General features: G+C 36.5%; 1 protein-coding gene across 1 annotated transcript; it reads right to left on the bottom strand.

Annotated features, from left to right (window-relative positions):
- Positions 1–574: 574 nt before the first annotated feature.
- Positions 575–19,636, bottom strand: wdr77 (WD repeat domain 77). Its single transcript, XM_028797074.2, has 10 exons — positions 19,287–19,636; positions 15,702–15,887; positions 7,847–7,988; positions 4,222–4,271; positions 4,059–4,129; positions 3,884–3,938; positions 3,437–3,508; positions 1,928–2,036; positions 1,673–1,741; positions 575–1,025 (listed from the first exon to the last, which is right to left on the bottom strand). The coding sequence occupies exons 1-10, from the start codon at positions 19,369–19,371 to the stop codon at positions 848–850; spliced, it is 1,017 nt and encodes a 338-aa protein (XP_028652907.1). The 5' UTR covers positions 19,372–19,636; the 3' UTR covers positions 575–847.
- Positions 19,637–25,778: the final 6,142 nt, after the last annotated feature.

Genomic DNA, 25,778 nt, shown 5'->3' with positions numbered 1-25,778 from the left:
GTATTTAACTGAAAATTTACTAAAATGTATTGAGCTTCTGTTAGAATACATTTTCTGTATATGGGGACTTTGTTAAAATCTTAAAATACGGGCACTCAAACAGTAAAAGACAAGCAATCCAAAGAATAACAGACTCAGATGAAGTACTTCTACTTACAATGCACAATTTCACAAAAAACACTTCGGTCTCATGTGGGCAGTGGTTCTTCTCACTCACGTAGGAGAAAACAGGTACAGCTGCTTAATTTTTCATCCTTCTATTTCCTTAATTTGAATCACTGATTATTGTTTTTAAATGAAACACAAATTCGTTATTGTATCCATAAAAATAGTCAAATTACACACTTAAGTCTCCAACACTTGCCATAGGCTACTTCGTAAAAGCTGACATGCAAACTTGAAACAAAATTGCCATTGTAATTTTAAATTTGCATTGAGTGTTTTTCGCTCAGCAACTGCTAAGTGTAACCATTATAATATTCTCATCTCAAATAAATATGCAAGTATAAGCATCCGAGTCTAAAAAAACATGCTCATAATCATTAAAAAGAAAAAAAAATTCACACACAGAGAATTCAAAACAAAGTTTTTATTTTTCATATAACTGATGCTTTGGTAAATTTACTGTCGTGCTGTATCGATGGAAGAACCATGTGCTCTGTGCTCCAATGCTATCATCATTATGAAAATAGCAAGTCAGCACTGGGGATACAAAAAAATGTCAACTTGCACAGCATTAGATTCACTGTCTATGGAATCTTACTTTGATGCTGCATGATATACAAATCTGCTGTCTTTTTCTTCACTTTAAACAAATCTGAATTGATATGCAATAACTTAAAGGAATCTATTCTTGTGTGTGTGGAGAAGTTCCAGAAGGTCTCGTGTCTTCTAAGTTTTCACTCCCACTGTGTACTGCATGGTGCAGAACCTGGTGATCCCAGCTTACTGTTGTGAGAGTAGATTGGTTGACAGGAGACCAGGATGCACCACGAACAAAATCTTGATGTGTTCTGTCTCTGAAACTGAAATAGCAAATGTGTGAAATATCCATAATACAGAGGCAGACATATAGTGACAGGAATTTAGAGGTATGAAATTTCACCTTTAGGACACTTTTTATTGATGTGAAATATCACACTGACCAGACAATAGAAACAATCAAACCCACGGCAAATCATCTTAATTCATATAATCATGTTTTAAACATATAGCACTTTGATAAAACAGTGCTGCATCCACATCTTGTTTGTCTTGTGCCCAAAGCTGCTTGAAGAGATTCTGGCTCCTGATCCTGAACTGAATTAATCTGGTTTGTGAAGGTTATTGTATTTTATATGAATATAAAAACCAAGTATACTTTTTCCAGTTTATTATAATACACAGCTAATACAACAAGACAGAAAAGAACTATAAAGGATAAGTTCTGTATTGTTCAAGTTGAAGTTATTTCTTCACATGCATGTGGGCAAGATATATTTTTAAATTTATAGAAAACGCTTAACTTTAGAACACAATTTTGTATGGCAAATGCATATATATATATACACCATGTTTGTGATGAAATAACTGACTTGAGAAGTACTGAACATCTCCTTTTATATTGGCAACAGACTCAATTAGATGTTAAATATCCAAGTCTAAAATAGAATAATAGTTACTTTCTACTTACACTTCCTGCAGTTTAGAATCTAAAACGACAACTGAGCAATCATCACTAATGGAAGCCAGAAGAGGGGAGCTGTTAATTAAAAACAAAACATGTATGTTTTATACTTTACTTAAATGTATTTTAAAGACTACAGTTTATAACCTTTTGTTTATAACAATTGATACACATTTTAAATGGTAAACGCAATCGTGATACATGATCAGAAAAACAAAACCTGTTATATAGGCGCTCTAAGAAGAACACAAACCAACTTACCTGTGTAATGAATAGATTAGACCCTGGACTGACCGAGTATGAGCTTCCACCATCTCAACAGCTTCTGGATTTTGAAATTCCTTCAGAGCAACTGTGCCAATTTCATTTCCTGCAGGAAAAGAGGTAAATTTAATTTTTAAAGCATAAATGTGCTATGAAAAGGACTATGGGCACCATCTGAATTCTTTACAGCAATCAGAATGAGGAAGAAACCCCAGATTCATGAATACACTTACAAAAAGCTGCACAAACAGCATTGTCCTGGAGAAGAAAACACCTTTAATGCTTCATTAGTAAATAAAATTAGCAGATACTACAAACCTGGAAATAAAGTTAATTGCAAACAGAAGACCAAAATTCCCTGAGGACATAATCAAATAACTGCAATTTAGTTGTTTATTTTCAGTTTAATTTTTTTTTATTTTATTAAAAAAAAAGATTCTCCTACATGTTTACATACTTGATCACATCACTATCATTGCTCTTCAAAAGCTCCAAGAACATTCCTTCATGTTTTGAAACTTTCCCTCTGTTTCCTCTTTTGGTCTTCTGTTTCTAATTCTTCTATTGATCATCTTTATTGATATTCTGTTCTTAACCCAAATCCTTATTCTCCTACACCTGCTTTCTCTGTTCTACTTTCATTGAGCATGGAAAAGGCACTATATAAACAAAATGTATTATTATTTTTCTTTGGGAGAGAATCTAATATTCAGGCTACATTAATGCTAACAGTGACCTCTTCCTTTTATAATTGGACACATCTTGACCTCTTCACATTATGAAGAAGAAAAAAAAAGCATGTCACTCATTTCTTCATATTACAGCTGGGTACATGTCACTCAGCTAGTGGGTGACAGGGAAGGCTTGATTCCTTTCTTGACCCTTACTCTGACTTTTTACTTCTAGCCCAGCAGTGGGTTGCTTGACCCTCTTCTGCAAGCTCAGAATCTGCCTATATTTATCTCCCACTATAAAATCGTCACAAGGTGGGGTTGGGACATGCAAAGAGAGTTTGCCGTTTTACTTTGACTCACACTAAAATGATTTGTAACTGTTTATCTCTGCTTTATATTTGTTATACCAGTAACAATTTAACCACAAACAGTGGCAAGAACAAGTACAACTTACAAAAACCTTTACCATCAATCTGAAGCTGCCTCTGAAAAAACCATAAAATTACTTATTAGAAAACAGGGCAGCTGCATTTTCTTCTCACAAGTGAATGCACAGCCACAGCATTGTCTGTCTTGCTAATCTGTTTACCCAAAGCAATGCTTGTTTTATTGTCATTTTCTTCCAATCAAGAATACCACACCCTGGTTTATCCAGAAATACATTAATTTACCATAATAAATCCTGAAACTAAATTTGTACTAAAAATGGTTCATAAGAATAACGGATATGCTCTGGGTCCTGGCAACTCTGCACTGTCAGGGTATTTGTTACTAGTATCTGTGGTGTCACAAAAGTATTGCCAGAAATATATTAGCTAGCTGTTTTTCTTACCATAAGCAAAACGATTACTTTTTTGTGGATGCCATGCCAGTGAGGTAGGAGAACAATTAGAAGGACCAGTGTCTGGGGGGAGAAAGGAAAACATTTAAGAAATGTAAAAAAAATAAATAAATAAAAAATAATTAAAAAAAAAAAATAGATAAGCAATGTTATTTATTTTTACATCCTGTAGGTTTATGTAAAAGAATACTACTTGACATCAGTCTCACGTGGTAAAGAAAACATTACTATGACTTGGCTAAAAGTGGTTTTCAGTGAAACAAATCAAATTAAACATTGTCTCCTCTCCATCTCTCAAGTTTTATTTTTTCTTTCTGAATCTTGTGAAATGGCTCGTAACAGTCACAAGAAATTATAAAGAAACCACTTCCATAGAAAACAAAGCTAAACGTTATCCTTAAGTTAAATATCAACAAATAGCAAGTATGATTCACATACCAATTCGTAAGGCTGGTTTAGGCTTTCTTCTGTCCCATAGAAGTAATCTGGAATCCTACAAGACAAACATTTAGTCATAGCAATGGTCGATCTGCCAATTTGCATTCTATGTTACACACTATCATATGTTCCTTCTTCAACAATCAGTACAAAAACAAACAAAAAATAAAATTACCTGTCCACAAGACAAAAACAGCGATTCATCAGAGGGATGTGAAGACACACATGTTACAGCTCTTGAATGAGCTGGGGGCAAAAATGAAAAGAGATTTAAAAACATAAATGATTAATCAATAAGAAATAACTGACTAAAATCAGGAAAAGGTGTTAGCACCTACCAGCATAACTGTTTATTACTGTTTCTTGTGTTAGATCCCAAACTTTAACACTAAAAAGTAAAAATAACAACCTTGCTATAAATATTTTGTATTTTAAACCGATAAGAAGCAAATACATGCACAGTTTCTGAAAAGAAAAAAAAAATTAAAAGCCAAAGCACAATTCAGGGACAGGAAATGCTCAAAATGGCACAAGTAACATTAGTGTTTTGTCATCTCCTCTAAAGAACATAAGGCCTTAATCAGGGTTATTGAGGAGTATCTTAAAATCTCACACTCCTATTTGAAGGAAACAAGCAGATGATGAAACCAGCTCAGGGTCACAGGAGGACTAGTAATCACAGGGTTTCCTGGGGACACAAGGGGATAAGGAAACTTGCTCATGTTTACATTGTGCTAGAGGCTACATTCATATTTGGACCTTCTAGTATCACAATTAACTGTTTATAAGAATGGAGCAAAATGCACAAATGCAGCCCAATAATTTGACAAAGGAAAAAATGGAGCACACCCAGCATTTTCATATAAAAGCTGTACCCAGTTGCTATCTGTTTATCCACTAAATTATTTTTGCACCTGTTTTATGGATTTAATAAAACACTATTTATACTACAGACTGAAGTTAAAGAGTTCAATAACAAAATGAAATATACAAAATCACGTTTCTTGTAAGCAAGGGGAGACATTAATATTTTAAGTTTTTATTTTTATTTTTAAACTATAACTGATAGACACCCAAGACATTATAATGTTTGATTTCTCTGATAGTTAAGTAGACTTGTTTACTCATCAACATCAACTATAAAAATTAAGTTACTGTTGATTAAAATAATACATATTTGTTATCTAATTTTCAAATGAAAAATCAAAAGATGCATTCAAATAAAAATAAAAGCCGTACGTTTTATTTATATTATGTACTGAGACAAAGCAGTGAGTTGTGGAGCAAATCCTATACTAAGGAAGACAACAGCACAGTCCAGTAAAGTGTTAGAAAGGGTAATTTATTGCACAAAACAAGGCATGCAAGGGAGGAGCTATTGTCTTGTCATCTTAAGCAGATTTCAGTGTCCCATCTGGGATGTGTATTTTTATTTTTTATAATGGATGTACAGGGTGAGTCAAAATTACAGTATGTTAACATTTGAATGGTGGAAACAATTTATTCACAAAACATACTTCGTATGTGCAAGATGATTTACAGGAATGTCTCAGCCTGTTCAACACATGTACCATATGTGCCGCATAAATTGTCCACAAAAATGGTATATAAGTATATACATAGCAGTACCATTAGTGTTAAATAATTAATACTGGTTGAGTCTAAATTATGTTATTTCTGATTTACCATAGTGTTGTTTTTGCTCAAATTAAAGTTTGGGCTCAACGGTAAAAAGCTGTTTGTCATTTTATGCATGATGTACTAGTAAACCATCTAATTAAAAGGTATATTAGTAAGTTTATAAAAGCAGCATCAATTAATTTTTGTTTGTGCTTTGGTATCATTTGTGTTGTGGTTGAGAGCATGCGCTTAGAGCGCATTGCTGCACCCACCACACAACGAACCACCTTGATTGGGATAAAACTGTCAAAATATATCAGAAGCATTTACCTCTATTAAAAGCTCACAGAGGAGACTGAAATTAGATAGCATTTCATAACTGCAGGGTCTGCATGAACAAGAGTAGAATGTGTTGCATAATATGCATACTACCTACTGTCACCTTCTTACTATGTATATTAGAAAAATATATTAATTCACACTCTTGGTAAAAATAAAATAGCTAAAATAGCATGGAAATTGGCACAAAAGATTAAAGCCAAGTATGCAAAGTATTAGGTTTGCATGTCACTTACACTCACAACCGCCATTAGAAGACTGTGCAACAGGCTTATCATAAAATAAACCAACCGAGGTTTAATTAAGGTGATAATATATTGCTTGGAATACTACAAATAAATAATAAGAATGCTTTTGCCATATATTTGTCAGTCATATGAACTTGATAAAGTCCAAATGAAGCTAACAGGCTAGCTGAAACTCTTTTAGCACACTGGCACTATATATTTGTAAGAGAGATAACAGATGTCACATTAGACATGGTAATCACCTCTGTTAAGAAGGAACTAGAAGATGGCTATGTTACAAAATGGGCAAACTAAATTGAAAAATGCTGCAAGACGATACATGTCTATGCAAGAGCCTGTGCATCTTCTTTTTTTAAAACATATTTTAAATAGGTGCTAGCCTGGGTGTGGAAATGAGGAGTGGACAGAATACAAATTATACAAGGTCTATACTCTATTAGAAGGACTCATGATTGTCATGAGGTGTTGGTTGAGAAAAGCTGAAGAGCTACTCGCCTCCTGGGAATTAAAAATCTGGGTAGGCTGGTGCCAAATGGCCATTTCTCTTTGAAGTTATGAATATTTCCTAAAAGCAACCCTTTCATGGGCACTAGACTAGCAGAAAGGTTATAGGGGACAGGGCAGAGGCAGTTGAAAAACTTAGCAGTAAAAGACTATGGGGTCTTGCTGTAGGTTTTACTAGTATTGGGTGTCAGACTTATGTGTGAAAGGCATGGCTGGTTCTTTAACTGTGCTGTGGGACTAGGGTAGCAAGGAAGGAAATCTGATTTGGTGTTCTTAACCCCATAAGATGATCTGGGCATTGATCCAGGAATATATCCAGGCAGGATATAATATTTTATAAGCCTGCATATGCTGGGTTCAATGCCAAAAGTAAAAAAGTCAACCGTGGCGACAAGAAATGCAGTTTACAACATTCCATGCAATGCATGCCCAGTGGTATACGTGTGACAAACATCTAAAAGACTCACAACACATATAAAGGAACATTGCAATGCTGTCAGAAGGAAAGACTCACGGCCTCTGATTTACACTCCTACAAGTTCCACCAGACACATGTTTAACTGGGACACTATGAAAGTAAAATTGAGGGCCAATACTTTGAGTGCCAGAGAGCTGGCTGAATCATGGCTCTCTAATGAAAACATTATTAACAGACACTTGGACTTGAACCCAGAATATGCAGGCTTAAAAAGACGAATAAAAAAGACTATGACCCAACACCTACCAAACCCCACCTTACTAATCCACCTCCCACCCTTACAACCTTCCCTCCATCCCCACCCTTCACCAGCTATATATTGCCTTTGATTCCTGTATGTCTAATCATTTTCCTCTGATGATGACACCTGGCAGGTTGTTGAAAGCTTAGGAATAAAAACTATTTTAAGATATGTGACTCATTCTTTCCCTTTGTAGATCTCTAGCTAAAAATATGCAAACCATATCACAGACCTTCACTTCCAAATGACATACACACAGTCACAGAATAAGGTTTCCAAAACCAAAACTTAAAGAACACAAGGAAGAAAAAGTATGATTTCCAAAGTTTTGGTATTCAATAATTCCTTCTGAAACTAATAAATGTAAATAAAGTTCTTTGGACTTTTACTCTTACCTCTAAGATTTTCTTAATCACGCAAGTAACAGAATCTGCTTTAAAACCAATCAGCATAGAAATCTAATCAATGTAAATATTTAAGTTACTATAAAATGACATTTTCAGAGTGTAACTAAAGAAAAACTTTGAACTGACCTGCAATCTAAGCTGCCACTGACAGCATGTGTCCCACCAAATATGGGACTCACTTTTGTCACAATATCATCGTGTTCATATTTGCAGAACTTGCTGACAATCAAGGCCTCATCTTCAGCCAACTCCCAGAGCTCCACTGCACCTGCACAATTGAAAGGTTAGAGGAAAAAATACAACTGATGATAGATTTTACATGTTAGGACTGAAATTGCTCTTAATAATTCAACAAACTCAAACCACAATAAAACAAAAAATACATAAAGAGAGGTAGTTTGTATAGAAAATCATGTAATGAAAGTGAAACAGATCTATGTATGTGACCTCCATTCCAAACTTAATTTATCTAGGTTTTTTCTGTCATACGATTTGTAATGCTCTACAGTGAGGAGACTCAAACTGTTCACTTACTACTCTACAGTTAATTTAAAACATGTCAACAAGGACTATTAATAGAACAAAAAAATATGACCATATATAAACAGATTTTAAATAGCTTCACTGTTTTCCAATTAAGTTTAGAGCTACATTTAAAATCTTCCTCTTCACACAAAGTTGAATAGGGTTTAGCAAGCACATTTCCACAGAGAATCTCACAGAGTCAATGGTACAAGTTGTGAATTCAAGATGCCAGCCACATTCTGCACATTTTATTTTGTTTTAGATTTAAATTTTAAATGCATAAATTTACCATTTTTGCCCATCAATCTACACTCAATAACCCATAAAGACAAAGTGAAAACATGTTTTCAGAAAGGTATGTGAATTTATTAAAAATCAAAAACGTCATTCATATAAACAGTCAGTCATTTGTAGACACCCCTTCAGCAGCAATTACAGCTTTGAGTCTTCTTGGTAAGTCTCTACAAGGTCTACACACCTGGATTTGGCCAGTTTATCCCATTCTTCCTGGAACATCCTCTCAAGCTGTTAGACTGGATGGGGAGTGTCGGTAAACTGTCATCTTCAGATCTCTTCACAGATATTCTATGGGATTTAAGTCTTGGCTTTGGCTGGGCCACTCAAAGGCCAGTTAGAGACTTGTCTCAAAGCCACTCCAGTGTTGCCTTGGCTGTAAGCTTCAGGTTACTGTTGTGCTATAGGATGAACTGTCATCTCAGCCCAAGGTCATGTGCATTCTGAAGCAGGTTTTCTTTAAGTACCGTTGAGTATTTGACTGCATTCATCCTTCCTTCAATTCTGACCAGTCTACCTGTCTCTGCCAATTAGAAGACCCTCAAAGGCGTGATGCTGTTCACCACCATGCTTCAGCGCAGAGACAGTATAGGGAGGTCCAGATCTAATTATGCAATTTTCATTACGCTATAACTTAAGTTTATTACATAGAGAATTCACAGCACCTCCACAGCACATAGAGATTTCACTTAAAATTCTTTTTGTTGTCGATAGATGGCAGCACCTGCCCTGCATTCCAAAATGGCAGGGAGACGGTTGTCAGTCGAACAGTTGCACAATTAGATCTGGACCACCCTGTATTAGACAAGTGGTGAGCAGTGCCTGGTTTCCACCAGACAAAGTGCTTTGGGTTCTACACAAAGAGCTCAATTTTTGTCTCAGACCAGAGAATCTTTTTTTCATGTTCTCTGCATCCTTTAAACTGCCAAATGCCTTTTACTGAAGCTTTTGTCTACACAAGGAGTCTCCAACTACAGTCCTGGAATGCTACTATGCCTACAAGTTTTTATTGTAATCAAAAAAGAGTTAAAAGAGCAAAAAGAGTTACGTAAGAACGTTTCCACGTTCAAATCGCGATGTATAAAACCTAAGCTTGGCATAAAGCTACGCACATTTCCACAGTAGCTCATACTCTGGTGTATGCAAGTTCTGTGCTCGGTTTTGCAGACTGGCAGCACCTAGCGTCAAAGCAGTGCTACTGTTCCTGTGTGGTTATCCTTTCTTTTTTAGATCCACATCCCTGATGCAGCTTTATAAATACACTGAAATTAACTGCATATTATTAGTTTAATGCATCCGATTGTAATTAACCTGTAACAATATAATGTCCACTGAATGGTCAAACTATTCTAAATACAATAGCTGCTTTAGCGTTGTTACTCTCACTGCACCTTCTTCTTTCAGCTGCTCCCGTTAGGGGTTGCCACAATGGATCATCTTTTTCCGTATTACTCTCACTGCACCACTCAGAGTATTTATATCACTGTATCTGTGTGGGGAATCACAGTTGTACAGCAGCTGATCAGAAAGAGAATCATCGGTATACAGCATCTAGCACACGTTGCCTCAGCAATGCTGTCTATTGAACTGCTCTCATACGGCAAACGCTTCAGAGCCTTTCCTGTACTGACCTCGCGGTTCAGAAACAGTTTCATCCCAAGAACTATAAACACACTCAATCAGTCCATCAAGTGCTCCTTGTAGAATTGTTTGTACCTATAAGTACAATTACCTCATTGTAAACTTGCGATACAGTTATAATATTGCACAACCTGAGCCACTTTATAAAGCACGTATTTACATATCATGACAATATCATTTTTAAGATGAAATGCAGCAAAATATGTTTATTATATTATACAGAAAACTAACTTCATTTAAATAATCTATATTGTTAATAATTAAACATGTGAGGACACAGTGCCGCAACGCTAGGGAGGCACTGGCACTCCGTTCACGGATAGTTCCTGCCTTGCGCTGTATTCTTGCTGGTGCTGGAAGGATAGATGGATAGAATAATTAAACACGCACTACGAAGATATTTCAATGTTCCTTAACAGTTTTGAAGAATCTGCGTTCTAAGCTTACAGATAGCTTAACGCCTATTACACAGCTCTTTGTGTGGCAATTGGGTATTTGGAGAAAGAAAAGGACAGGAATCGGGGGTTAGTACGTTTGAAAGAGACAGTACTGCTACAATAAAGTATTTCATTGAAGGTCGTGCATGGTGCAGCAAGCATCTCGCGTGAAACATGAACAATCACTGCGCCACCGTGTTCCCATGTTTAATAACATGCTTTAACTCCGATCATCATGAAAATGATATCACGTATACATCTCAGTATTTTAATTATTCAGAGAGTTGTAATATCATGAATGTAATGGATTCTGTGTCCTGTCAGAGGAAGAGAAAGCCCGGAAGCACGTAGTGATTCACACGCATAGAGCACATAGAAGATCAAAACAAAGCATTTAACGTGCTACTTTAGTTACGATGGGATTTGAAAAACTAAACATTAAACAATTTAAAGATGAAGTTTATGATGTTCTACTTTAATGACAAAATAAAACTATGTGATTAAAGTGGAAATTTAGAGATTAAAGTTGACATTTCGTGCTTTTTCCCCACTGTGTGCCTATTTTTTTTTTCTCTGTACCCTAATAAGCTTTCATATGACACTCAGACGGTGGGCTACGACTCGCCTTTTCATGGCAACTTTAATATGGGACAACTTTTTTATTTCGGGCACTATGTGACTTTGTGAACTTGAGCTTTCGAGTTTCTCCGACATGCCATGTCACTCGATCAACTTTCTTTTGTTGTTTATACCACTGCTTACACCAACAAATAGTAAGTTTTTCCTTGCCTCCACTTGGTATTCGCTGAAATCCTTCTATTTTCCCTTGTGCTTTTGCCATTGTCTTTTCACAGAAGGCTGATCTTAAAGGCTATTTATATTGATTTGCATTTTCAAAGAGGCATAATTCTGGGAGGAGTTGGGGCGGGACAGCGGGCACGTGTGTTACTTTTCACGCTGACCGGGATTTATGGAGCTGAAGAACATGTAAGATTTATGCATCTGGATTTTTTTTGTGCGTAAGCACATTCCCGCATTTGTGCTTACGCCATGTTATAGTGCGAATTCTACGCACGGCGTTATGCATGAGGCCCCTGGTGATTCCAAACTTCCTCCATTTCACAATTAATGAGGCTGCTGTGCTTCAGGAACTAAACAAAGCTTTAAAAATGGTTTTATACTGTTACTCTGATCTATGCCTCAACACAACTTTAGAATAATTTGCAGTGCAACAGCAAAGGATAAGAATATGAATGACAGATTCTTTTTTCTTTCTGCAAACCTTTCTGAACATAAGGTTTTACTTTGTCATTATGGGTTACTGAATGTAAACAAATAGGAAAAAATTACAAATATATACATTTAAAATTAAATCTACAACACAAAGTGTGCAAAAAATGAAGGGGACAGAATACTTTTTGAATCCATTTTACGTGTATGTATACATGTCAATATATCAAGCTGGGAAATACATTTTAATGGTAAATGTTTGCCCTACCTGACGAAAATTCAGTGACATTTTTATAAACAATGTTTTGTAAAATGCAGAAAACATTTACCGTACCAGATAAGTAAGCTGTCTTATTTAGTCTATCCAATAGCAAAAAATACATACTGAGCAGCGTTTGCCTTCAATTTCCTTTATTTTCTATCAAAAAATGTTAAAACATAACTGATATATTGGTCCAATCAAAAGAAAATATGTTTCATAAAAGGTTGGATGAAATGTGAGCACATACTGTATCAATATGGGAAGGGTTGGAGTAATTCCCAACGCAATACTACATCAGCATCATAGTGGCAGTTTAAGAACATTCCACAAGGATGTTATCATTGTCAGCCATGGTAACATTAGCTGGCCTGTTAGCCAGCTAAATGAACCTAATCATAAACCAGACATTAACAATCATTTACTCTAAATAGTAGGGCTGTCAGATCAAACATCACTTTTCAAATATAATTGAAATTTATTGACAAAAGGTCTTATTTGAAGGGAAAGGCTAATATTCAACTGACAAAGGAAGGTGGTTTATTTTACCTGCACTAATTTTGGCATTGTGTTACTGCAGATACACTATGCAAAGCTGCAGTACTTTACAAATGTTTTTGCACTTCACTTCCACTTCTGCCTTTCAGTAACCTCAAATGGTTATTTTGTTATATTCATAAATAAAACTTACCTCTCCACAACATAGTTTTGATTTTTGTCCAATCCCACTATTCTGCACTTTGATCTACAAGCAGTTTTTCTAAATGCGCTTTAGGTACCCAAAAAGAATGATTTTTGCCTCCGATTCTATCTCATTCACACTTAAACCCGACATCTGTGACTGTTGTTTAATGCTAGGACCTTCTTAATAGAGTAAATGGAACATAATAATTCTGATTTACATTTTATTATAATGCTTTAAAGTCTCCACTTTAAAGAGCTTCAGCAGTCAACAAGCTGTGCTTCCCACAATTAATCTGTGTCTTACATGGCTACCATCTTGACGCATAATGCGTAAAATTCAGAATGCTGCGATATAAACGGTACCCTGCCTCTACCCAGTTTTTGGCAGTTTTATTGCTGAATTAATTTCAATACAGGTTAAAAGTGGCAATAACGAAAGGTGTTTTGCCTTGAAAAAGCGATGAGACTTTTCCATTTTATTACACTAAACCATGCAAACATTTTCAATACTAAGCACGATTCCAGTAACTCTACACTGAAATTTGAACCCTATTAGTTTTGCAAAGCAATTTAATTATGTTTTAGAGGCACTTTGCAAATTTACTAGCAGCACTGGTGTTTTTCAATAAAACTGAGGTGTTTTATTAACAAGCAATTCTATTTCAAGCTAATTAAACTTCCATTTTCAATGGTTAGTAGAATGGCTCATTTAATCATTATGGACTCTTGTGTCGGCTGTGATGGATTGTTTTTCCCATTTCACAGTAGCCAGCTGTACAACAGAGGAGTCAGTTTTACCATTGACAGTATTTACAGTTTCAGTCAGGCAAATGTGAAAGAGGGAAAACACTAAAATACATAACAAATAGAATTGTGGACTTCAAGGCTGAACAGAATATTAAAACTGGCAACACATAACATTAAAGCAGGTTTTAAATTTTAATTTTTTTAATAAAAAAAAAAATCATTCAAAATATCACATCAAATCAGAAAGAGGACTGCAACAGTAAATGAGCAGATATACTTAAAAACATCAGTCCATTTGAATTTCCTTCATGAACAGAACTTAGCATTTAACCAGGTGGCTTATTTCTATCCACAACCTGTATCACCAGAAATATCCACCTTTACCACATTACCTCCAGGTATATTGCTACTGTGAGATTTGCCATGCAAAAGATATTTCATTTACCTCTTTTTAATAAATGTAGATGTTTTAAATAGGCAAATAACTACAAGAAGCAATGGTTATGCATTTAAAAGGTATCTTACCACAGAAATTATATGTATAATTTAAATTCTATATTAAATTTCATATTTAATGTTCTATTTGAAATAAATAGAAATAAGCTCAACCATAAATGTAAAAGTGTGAGTCCACATGGAAGAAACTTGTACAGATAGTATGAATGAAGCTTTGGATATGCACAGACAACAGACTGAGTTAAGCTTGTATGTTAAGGAAATGCAGTTTGGATTATTATGGTTTTTAATAAATGTTCTTTATTCCACAGTATCATCAGATAGTTAGATAGATAGATAGAAAAGCACTCGGCCAACAAAAAAAAAGTACATAAATTAAAGGTATGGCCACAGCTAGTGTCTAAAATGATTGCAGACATGGGGCCTCCTTTATAAAGGTTTGCACTGATTCTAGCAAGGAAATATTTTTTTTTTTGCATGCACATAAAGTATGCCAAAAAAAAAAAAATCAGATTGACAAAACCTAGCGCGTGGACCTTTCTACACAACTGACCTTTTATAAATCACAAACACCATTGTAAATGTGCATTTGTGAACACACCGTTATGCAATAAAGTTCAAACATATGCAATCACGATGCTGAAGACATTCACTGCCTGGTAGAGGAGTCTTCCTCTTAATGTATTGAGACACCACGTGTTGAATAAAGAGTGATTTATCTTTGTCCTGCTGCCATAAATATTATAAGGAGGCATATAAAATTGAATGACTACTATATCGCTCTCACTTCCTTTTTCATTTAAAGAGGCTGTTTCTAGTTAAATTCTTGTTCTATTAATTGCTTAAAAAAAGAAATTTAAAAACAACAATTTAAAAATCAAGACCCAAAGTGTACAGTAAAGTGTCCTAAACATGACGAATTGTTTCACTTGCATTCACAACTGTGTGCTTATTGTCTAGTGGCTGCTTTAACAGGAGACAAAGTGAAAGGAGAAAGAAAAAAAAATGCTTTTTTAATATTACATATTAAGTTAACATCCTTAATAGAGTACAACAAAATGATTTTTTTTTTTTAAACTTGCATATTAGAGAAACAACTAATAACATTTTCCGTGAAGATAACAAATTAAAACCAGAAACTGGTTCCCACTCAAAGAACCTGTTTAAACAAAAAAAGCTGTATGGATGGTGGTACTTAAGAAAAAAAGGAAACAAAACTCAATTGTAATTAACTAAGTTGAATGCGCTTTAGTGCAAGAATTGGTTTATGATAATTAAACCACTTGGAACTTAATAAACAGAGATAACAGGGGTTTCTCCTGTACGTATTAAATGAATTACGGTTTGCTTCCATACAAAAAAAAAAAAAACAAGTTGTTAGCAGATAAAAAAAGAAAGTAAATGTTAAGGCACTGCATGCACATACTATCAAAACAAAATCAAAAAAGTACAAGTGGAAAGCTTATTTCACTTTGAAATAAGTGAATTATTAAAAAGGTTTTAAACTTCTGTCAGAAAAACTACTACTAGGTTGATCAAATGACTTTTTCCCCCAAAGTATAAATGAACATGTGTTATTTTTGACTTTTTACTTAAAAACAGTGCATGTGCATTTAATTTAAACCAATGAATTGTCCAATTGCAACAAGACAGTGAATGCAAGCTCAGTGACATGTTAAAAATTATCCTTCTAACCAGCATTACTCACCAGAATCAGATGCAATAAGAATGCTTCTATCGGACACCCAATTTGCATCTGCTACTCCAGCTTCAGTTTGAACTCCTGCACAACAGTAGCCCTCATTGGGTGCAAGCTGGGCATCCTTAAACACCCAAATTGAGCCCACCCAGCAACGGCCAGTTAAGCTTGATGCCCCAAGTAAAAGTGCTCCATCTGCAAACAAACCAAAAATTAATCTTTAAACAGACTTTCCACATCCACACTGAAAGGGCACATAATTTTTACATATTCCAATAAGACTGATGACATCAAAGACATTTTACCACTTCTAAGAACACTAAATAATAATTAGACCTGTATCTGCCTTTGAAACAGGAAAACTGCTAAACCAATTCAAAATTAGAAAATTGCTTGCAGATATAGCAAGTAAAGTTGTGAAACAAGTCAAGCCACCTCAACTGTTGTCTAAAAAAATGATGACAGTGTCCTGAAGTCAGTCAAAAGGCAAAATAAGCTCATCAAATAGAGACAAACTGCAAACATTATAAACTGCAAACATTATTAGGCAGCATTGTATACAGTTTGCTGCCTAATAATGTTTGCAGTTTATAATGTTTGCAGTTTGTCTCTATTTGATATATAAGTAATGTTTTAATAATTAATAAGGTTAAGTTGATAATTTAAGATAAAACAAACTTTAACCCCTGAGAAAAAGCTAGGAACCTATTTTAAAATGATTGCCTTCATCTTCAAGCTGAAGAATAACCAATAGCATAGTCTCAAGCAAAATGCCACACTAAAAAAAGTATTTTTGCACCTTTAGTAATAGTAATTACATTTGTGTCCATATATTTATATACAAATGTGTGTAGAAGTGTGCACACTAAAACACATTTATACATACTTATAGTATAGTCTTTGGTATCTTTCAACACAATCACCTGCAACTGTGTGTAGGATCTATAAAAATTCTTGTTCCTCCACCCTCAACCTCCTTGACTATTGATGGCTTCGCAACCATCAGGTTGTTGAGTCCTAACTTTTGGACAGATCCTACTGTGTGTCCTGGTGTTCAAGAGTTGTTACGGGTGCACCGAGAAAGTGAGGGAGTGACCCAAGGATCGGTAATGGGCCCTCTTCCTCTTCCCCCTGTACACCTCTTCACCAAGCCCTGTCATCCAGTGTTATGCTGATGATACACAACTATAACCAACTATAAACTGTTATTCTCTCCAGAGGAACATACAATATCAGCTAGAATCTCTGCGTATCTCACGGATATTGCATCCTGGATGAAGGAACACCATTTCCAGCTCAACCTGGCAAACACAGACCTTCTTGTTATCAATACAAGCACCTCATTTCAGTCCAGCATGGTTCATTATCACTAACACTTGTCACGTCGGTACACAACCTTGGGGTGGTGATTCATGACCAGCTGTCCTTCAAAGACCACTGTCTACGGTTTCTTTGTCTTGCAAATTCACTCTATACAACATATGCAAGATCAGACCATATCTGACAAAGTTACAAAGCACAATTACTGGTCCAGGCTCTGGTCTTGTCATGGCTGGACTATTGCAACTCTCTGCTGGCAGGAGCACCAGCATGTGTCACCAAGCTGCTGCAGATGATTCAAAATGCAGCAGCATTTCTGGTGTTTTCAACCAGCCAAGGCAGCCACACACATCTCTCCTTTCTTCTGATCACTACACTGGTTTCCTGTAGTGGAATGTATTAAGTTCATATCCTTGATACCTGCCTACACAGTAGTCAGTAGGTCTGCACCTCTATATTGGGAGACACTTGTGAGGTCCCACTGAGATCTGCTAATGAATGACATCTGATGATGCCACCTCTGAATGCTACCAAAACTGACTCTTTTCATGTGTAGCTGGCTGATGGAAGAAGCTGCCAACCTCCATTCAAAATTCTGACTCCGGCAATGTGTTCAAGAAGCATTTGAAAACTCAGATTTGGTGAATTTTTGTCAAAGTGACAGCTGGTAGGTTTTGTAAACATGGGAATTGTAACGATCTTATAATTTTGTTTTACGTGTTTCACTAGAGGAAATTAATTTTGGAACCCTTGTTCTGTAACACTTGTTCCCAAACCGTCCCCAGACTGATGTCAACATAATTGAGTAACCTCTTTTGTAAGTCGCTTTCGATAAAAGCATTTGCTAAACAAATGTAAATGTATTAGACACAAGCAAACACATTCTAAAACCTTCATTAACTTTCATTGTTTATTAGCAAAACAAAACTATGAATCACTTCTGTATTTTGTAAGAATAATCTTGAGCTCAGGTTACTAGAGTTCTGGAGTTTAAAGAACATGCATGCTAAATTTCACAACACCATTGATTGACTCACTGTGCAACTTAGCAAGTCACCACACCTTATTCACCTGCACAACTTAACAAGTCATCATATATCTGCTCTAACAAAAACAACCAAATACTGGGGAGGAAAAATATTATATAGTATGTATAAAGTACTTTGTAGAAGCTTAGTTTTGAGTGACTGTGTTTATTTCCTTTGTCAAAATACCTGTCCTATCTGACAAGTATTATACAACTATATTTTTTTAAACAACATGGGGCAAATTGGGCTGATTTGGGTTTTATATACAAAACAATTGTATGCTTACTTGCAAAAGTAAAAAGTGACATTGCACTTCCTGATGTTTAATGCACAATGTGTTCATTTTGTTATTCATATCTATACAGTACTGCTAAGTACAAAATAACATGATCAGATGAAATCTCTAAAGACATATGGGTACTCTTAATCAATCAAAATAAATTGTTACCTGATCTGATGCACATTAATTTTCTGAAACACCTAATAAGATGCAGGACTAAGAAGCACATCATCTTACTTTTTATGTCAAGGTCCCAAAATTGTAATTTGGCTGACAGCATTACAGTGCTGTCGCATAAAACTGCTTCTTGAGATTCTATAATCCTTTGCACTGGTTTGTATTTACACAAACAAAGTAAAAATCAGAAGACTTAACTTACCATTAATCATACGTACGTTTTCAAAGTTTCACAGTAAATAATGTGTTAAAATACAGGATTTCCAGACATGAAGTGCCACAAACAACTGGAGCCCCCATGAATGAGTCTGCCACACATACATCTTACACTTCTCATGGCACAACAGTATACACTATTATAAAGTGTTTGCGCTTACCTGCTAAATTGAACTACAATCCAAGTTTCAAAGTACAGTATGTCCTTTGAATATTTTACTAAGGCCGCAAACAAATAGTTATTCTGGTTTGATTTGATATTTTTCTAGTCTATTGCTTACACTACTTTAGGAATAAGAGCTGCACTTTTGAGTTTCGATACAGTACTTCACTAAAATAAACATTTAAACACCTCTGTATATAACCTTATTTTCGCATCTTTAACATGTGATACGCCGTTTAACTAACAACCCTTTTATTCAGCAAAAATTTCGTTCAGAAAATAATGATGTATGCTCTTATAAAGTTTCAGTATGAAGAGACTATAAAGAGCAGGTTTATCCTATCCCTTAATCCCAAACATTGTCTCTTTTCGTTCTCGTTCAGAGTTTCAGCCAACTGGACTGTAAGTACCTGCTCTATAGTGAGCCGCATCCAAGTGCTTCTCCATGCAGGCCGGGGCGTTCGGAGGGATGTTCCAGCGGTTCTCCTTAATCATATCAGCAATATTTTTCTTTATAACTGAGACAAAGTGACGGCACGCGGCTTGAATCAGAGTCAGCTGCACTGTGCTGTGTTTATGGCATACGCCGTCTTCTTCTCAATCGCACGGACGCACACTTTTGCGCCACACTAATTCGAAGCTTTAATCCCAGACTGCTGCCACCAGGCCAAGCACGTTTTCATTGAAGTGGCAATCGGTTGCTCTACAATTCGCACGCGCATACGTGGTGCCTCAAACTCTCCGCCAAGAGCCCGGAAGTGACGCATATTACACGCACGCGCTTCCGCGTTTACTTGTGCGTACAAACTGACAGTAGGCATTGTTAAGTATAGTAAAGTGTGTGCAAAATATGAGGCCGTTTCGTACTTCAATTGTCTTTGTACCTCGGGCTGATACATTTTAGTACGTGGTAGTGTCATATTTGTACTAGTGTGTGCAGTAGGTTTATTAGTTGAAGCAATTGCTTTATTTTATATAGTGCCTTTAACAGTGATCAGAACATCAGAGCAGCTAACCAGAAGGTAAGAAGAAAGGAATCACGCAGTAATTAAACAGTATGTATGCCGTATGGGTAGTCGACAAATGTGTTGTCGTCTCTTAATAACATTACAAATAAGGGAGGAATACATCTGGAAAAATATGTGACAGTGCTGCAGAAATTACGTTTTTATTACGAGTATTTTTAATAAACCCAGCCTTGCACTGGCGCCCCACATGACCACGTACTCCGCTCAGTTCTTCTCGCTTTGCTGAACCACAATATACTGCAATACTGTGTATGAATGGTATGGCAATAAAGTCACTTGACTTGACTTGACATTGGCTTGAATGTGAAAACATTGAAGGCATTTTTACTCATTTTGGAAAAATAAATTACAGACTTGGCAGAACTAACTCGCTTTTCACCAGTACAATTGCATGCAAACGTTTGTACACTGTTGATGTACATTTCACCAAATCTCAAAACTGAAAAAGAAGCTAGCATTGGAAGGGAAAAATGTAATCATGTCATCTTTGTGTACATCTTAATACATAGTTAACATTAATTTGTTCACATTATCAGAATAAAAAAACAGTAAAGTGACATGTACAAATGTTTAGGCATCCTAGCAATCCGTATTTAACATCTCCTATTTTAGAAATCTCAGCTCCCAAACATTTCTTATTGCCTGGTATGAGTCCAGAACTTGTAATCCAATTCGGGATCAAGGGGCCAGAGCCTATAGCAGTAGCATTAATTGCAAGGCAGGAAGCTTCTCTAGACAGATAGTCAGCACATTGCAGGACTCATACATGCACACATTCCATCCATCCATTATCCAACCTGCTATATTCTAACTATAGGGTCACGGGGGTCTGCTGGAGCCAATCCCAGCCAACACAGGGCTCAAGGCAGGAAACAAACCCCGGGCAGGGTGCCAGCCCACCGCAGGGCATGCGCACACACACCAAGCACACACTAGGGACAATTTAGAATCGCCCATGCACCTAACCTCCATGTCTTTGGACTGTGGGAGGAAACCGGAGCACCCGGAGGGAACCCACGCAGACACGGGGAGAACACGCAAACTCCATGCAGGGAGGACCCGGGAAGCGAACCCAGGTCTCCTAACTGCGAGGCAGCAGCACTACCCACTGCGCCACTGTACTGCCGCATGCACACACTCACAAAGGTTTAATGCCTTATTTTAATATTTGGTAAATTTCTTTTATGGTGAAAAAGCATGCATGCTTCAGTGATCAGTAAAATGTACGTTTTCCACTTGCAGAAGGATACCAGGTTTTAATAGTGAATGGAAAGACTTAAGGGAGTTATGCATTACTTTGCATGGCAACAGAATAGTGGCAACTATGCACCGGTAGAATTGTGCATTATCATTTGCCCCACTCATATTAGTACCGGCACCCGCCATCACCTATGCTGTCATGCAGCCCCTCTGCAGCTACCGTTAAGTCATGCATTAATCAGGTACTTCTTAAACATTCCCACTGGCACCTAATTTACATGAGCTTAGGTCCTGCTATACTTAAAAGTTTGGATTTTTAACTAGAGACACACTTAATGAGGCACCTCTGCAGTCTTAATAATTCAATAATTGTGACCATAGCTGAGAGCACCTGGAACCAGATTAAGAAAAAACATATATTAAACACTTTTAATAGTTAACTAAAAGTAAAAATAAACAAAAAGACTAAATTTACAGGCATTTAAATAAAAATACAGCAGAATATTAACAATTTTACACTAAAATACTGATGCATTTGGCCCAAGTCAGAAGGTTAATTTAAATATACAACAGAAGAAAAGTATCCAAAACATAAAACAGACTAACAGTGAAGTCTTGGACAGAAATTTTCAGACAAGAAATTCTTCTTAAACAAAAAGCAAATGACAAATTACATGACTTCTGGTCAGAGAGGGTGTCAAACTTGATGACTGAGTTACTTATCTTATTGTCAGAATGTCAGATTACACAACTGTATATTGTGGGGCATGTCAAATAAAATGACTGCATCATGACTTTCCAGCGCAGTTTCACATTTCCAAAGTATTACAATTTCATCCGTTTTTCTGACAGACAATAATGTAGCTTGATGCAAAAAGACACTACAGGTACTGTAAAGCCTTTTTATTTATTTTTTCCATTCTGTCATGGTACATAAAACAACCAACATCAGACAGACATATTTCTCTTCTTTTTGTCAGGTCCAAAACATCCAAGTTCTTTATACATGTTCCTTGTGAGTTGCAGACTAGCTGGACTGGGTTGCTGGATATGTCAGATAATAATAATAATAATATCATGATAGGAAGTCATGGACACATACTGTGACTCCAACTGAAAATCATTGGAAAAGTTAGGCAGTGTGACATGGCCATATGGGAACTTAACCATACAGTCAGAAAAGTTAAACTACATGCAATCATTTTCTGAGCACAATAAACTACGAAACCTAAAAATATAAGAATAATGGAAAATTCTACAGAAGAACACTTTCTAAAAAGAATAAACGTTTGTACAGAAACTTAAAGCCACAAGACAAATTAAAAAGGCAGCTAAAGCATGCCCCTAGTTGGTGCAAAATTGCTTTATAGTCCAGTACTCCTTATCATAATGGTCAAAGCATAAACCAGAGTTGAAAGCAAAATAGGAAACTTTAAGAATAAAAAAGACCGGAAAGGTGGAGTTTTGAGTGAAGCCAATGCCAGTCCATGACACTACTAATAGATTTAAAACATTACTGACAGATAATTGGACAGAGATGAATTATTATGTATGTAATTTACTCAATTTATATTCATAATACAAGAAATACCTTCCAACAATTGTCACCTTGGTATGATCGAACATTTATGTACTTTGTTATGTTTGTAAATGTTTTGCTGTTATCAAACTGGTCTAAGAGAAATTGCCAGACAAAAAGCAATTCAAGCTTAGACTCCATTAATATTTTTCAGTAAATCTGTACAAATCTTGCCCAGAACAGAGATACTGGGATCATTTCCTGGAGCCAGTTTGTGACCAGGGTAGCCCAGAAAAAACAATGTCAATGTCAATTTATTTATATAGCACATTTAAAACAACATAGGAATGCCTTGGCCAAAGTGCTTTACAATAATAGAAGAAAAAAACATACAATTAACATAAATAACATAGAATAGAAACATAAATAAAATAAATGAACATAAATAAAATAAATAATAAATAGAAGTAATGTTACATAATCACAATGAACAAACCATCAGTATTACTGAAGGTCACGGAATGCAAGTGAATAGAAATGAGTCTTTAATCTTGTTTTGAACAGTTCAATTGTAGACAAGTTCCACAGGCGAGGAGCAGCAGCTACAAAAGCCCTGTCCCCTTTAGTTTTACACTTGGTACGAGGGACAACAAGAGACAACTGACCAGAAGATCTAAGCACTCTAGATCAGGCATGTCAAACACGCGGCCCCCATGCGGCCCACAACAGAAATCTGTGCGGCCCGCATGACAGATCCTAGTTAGCACTGAACTTGTACAAAATGATTACTATCATTTGTGATTGAATCATTCTGCATCTTCGGTGTTACTTATTGACTTTTCTTACTTCTGCCTTCTGACAAAAGCGCGTTTTCCCATGGCATTACGGTACCGGAAACGTCATCTGCTAGTATAGCCACGAGCCTTGACCAAAGTTAATGAGCTGCAGCAACAGGCAGCAGGGGCGGCCTTAGGCATGTGCAAACTGTGCACCTGCACAGTGCCGCCAAATCCCAGGGGCCGCCACGCCAATATATATTGTATATAAAACAGAAAAAGAAAATAACGACACAGCTGATGGCAATGTGGCTGAAAAACATTGTGTTTCTTGTTAATTAGTACGCTGTATTTACAAATGTCACTAGAGTCAGAGTAGTAAGCTATATGTAGTATTATAACGTTCTGCCGTAATGAGAATATCATGGGCCGCCACTTGTTTTTCAAGTTACGGACACGCGTATATAGAAGCATGTCATGAGGAAGAGGCGGCTATGCAGTGTCCGCAACGAATGTGGCCATCCGCCGTGCATAAGATACCGTATTGACATTGCCAGGCAAAGGGGCCACCGATTCTTTCTCTGCCCAGGGCCGCCACGAGCCTAGAGCCACGCCTGCTAAGGCTACACTACTGACTGGGCTGCTGAGACTGGCCACTGGGCAGAACTGACCATCATGAGTAGTAATAGCCCGCATATTTTCACGTTTTTTTTGCTCTAGTTTCATGTAATTTTGTACTAGTATTGTAACGAACAGTTAGTGCAGACTACAGCTGAAGATCTGAAGTGGACGCGAGAAGTTGGTGAGTTGTTTATTAACATATTTTTGTGATTATGAGTTTGTAAAATTATTGTAGATCAGGTGGCTTTTTGCATATCGGCTTATTTTACAATATAAACTTTGAAGTAAACTTAGTAAAGTAAAATTTGATTTTTGGAGGATTTGTTTTCCAACTTGAATTACAGAGCAATGAATTCAGTGAGCGTTTTCGTGATTTCAGTTCACACAAACAGGGCATTGCGCTGTTCTCTTACAACGTTGAGAATGCGCCTGAGAATATCCAAATGGAATTGATTGAAGTGCAGTCAGATTCTATTCTGAAGGCAAAATACACAACAAAGTTGGTGTGCCAGGCTTGTATGCTTACCTGCCACCCTCGTATGTGCAGATCCGTAAGTTGGCATCGAGAGTACTGTCAATGTTCGGAAGCACTTACCTTTGTGAGCAATTATTTTCGTTAATGAAAGCTACCAAAACCCCACATTGCTCAAGACTTACTGTCGAGCACCTTTCATCTATACTAATAAAAGGCAAAGCCCTCACTGACTCACTGACTGACTGACTGACTCATCACTAATTCTCCAACTTCCCGTGTAGGTAGAAGTCTGAAATTTGGCAGGCTCATTCCTTACAGCTTACTTACAAAAGTTAGGCAGGTTTTATTTCGAAATTCTACGCGTAATGGTCATAACTGGAACCTGTTTGACTGACTCACTCATCACTAATTCTCCAACTTCCCGTGTAGGTAGAAGTCTGAAATTTGGCAGGCTCATTCCTTACAGCTTACTTACAAAAGTTAGGCAGGTTTTATTTCGAAATTCTACGCGTAATGGTCATAACTGGAACCTGTTTGACTGACTCATTCATCACTAATTCTCCAACTTTCCGTGTAGATAGAAGTCTGAAATTTGGCAGGCTCATTCCTTACAGCTTACTTACAAAAGTTAGGCAGGTTTTATTTCGAAATTCTACGCGTAATGGTCATAACTGGAACCTGTTTGACTGACTCACTCATCACTAATTCTCCACCTTCCCGTGTAGATAGAAGTCTGAAATTTGGCAGGCTCATTCCTTACAGCTTACTTACAAAAGTTAGGCAGGTTTTATTTCGAAATTCTACGCGTAATGGTCATAACTGGAACCTGTTTGACTGACTCACTCATCACTAATTCTCCAACTTCCCGTGTAGGTAGAAGTCTGAAATTTGGCAGGTTCATTCCTTACAGCTTACTTACAAAAGTTAGGCAGGTTTTATTTCGAAATTCTACGTGTAATGGTCATAACTGGAACCTATTTTTTGTCCATATACTCTAATGGAGGAGGCGGGAACGAAGGTAAATGACGTTAATTGTTGACTGTCTTTTAATACTGTGTACTTGTTGAGTGTCTTTTAATACTGTGTAAGCATACATATTAACACATGTGCAATTAAACGTGTGCATTTACGGGGTGATTTCTCAGGCTTAAAAGCTCGCCTTTTATTAAAAAGGTAAATGCAAACTCTTTTCATTCTGAAGGGCACAAACCACGTTAGATTTCAGCCGTTAAACGCGCAAAAATGTCAGTACACCAGATAAATAAGCGCAACATATTATCAGT

This window comes from Erpetoichthys calabaricus, chromosome 3 (assembly GCF_900747795.2).
Source record: "Erpetoichthys calabaricus chromosome 3, fErpCal1.3, whole genome shotgun sequence".
NCBI classification, from domain to species: Eukaryota; Metazoa; Chordata; class Cladistia; order Polypteriformes; family Polypteridae; genus Erpetoichthys; species Erpetoichthys calabaricus.
The sequence above is the reverse complement of the archived record's forward strand: the minus strand, read 5'-3'. Positions and strand labels throughout refer to the sequence as shown.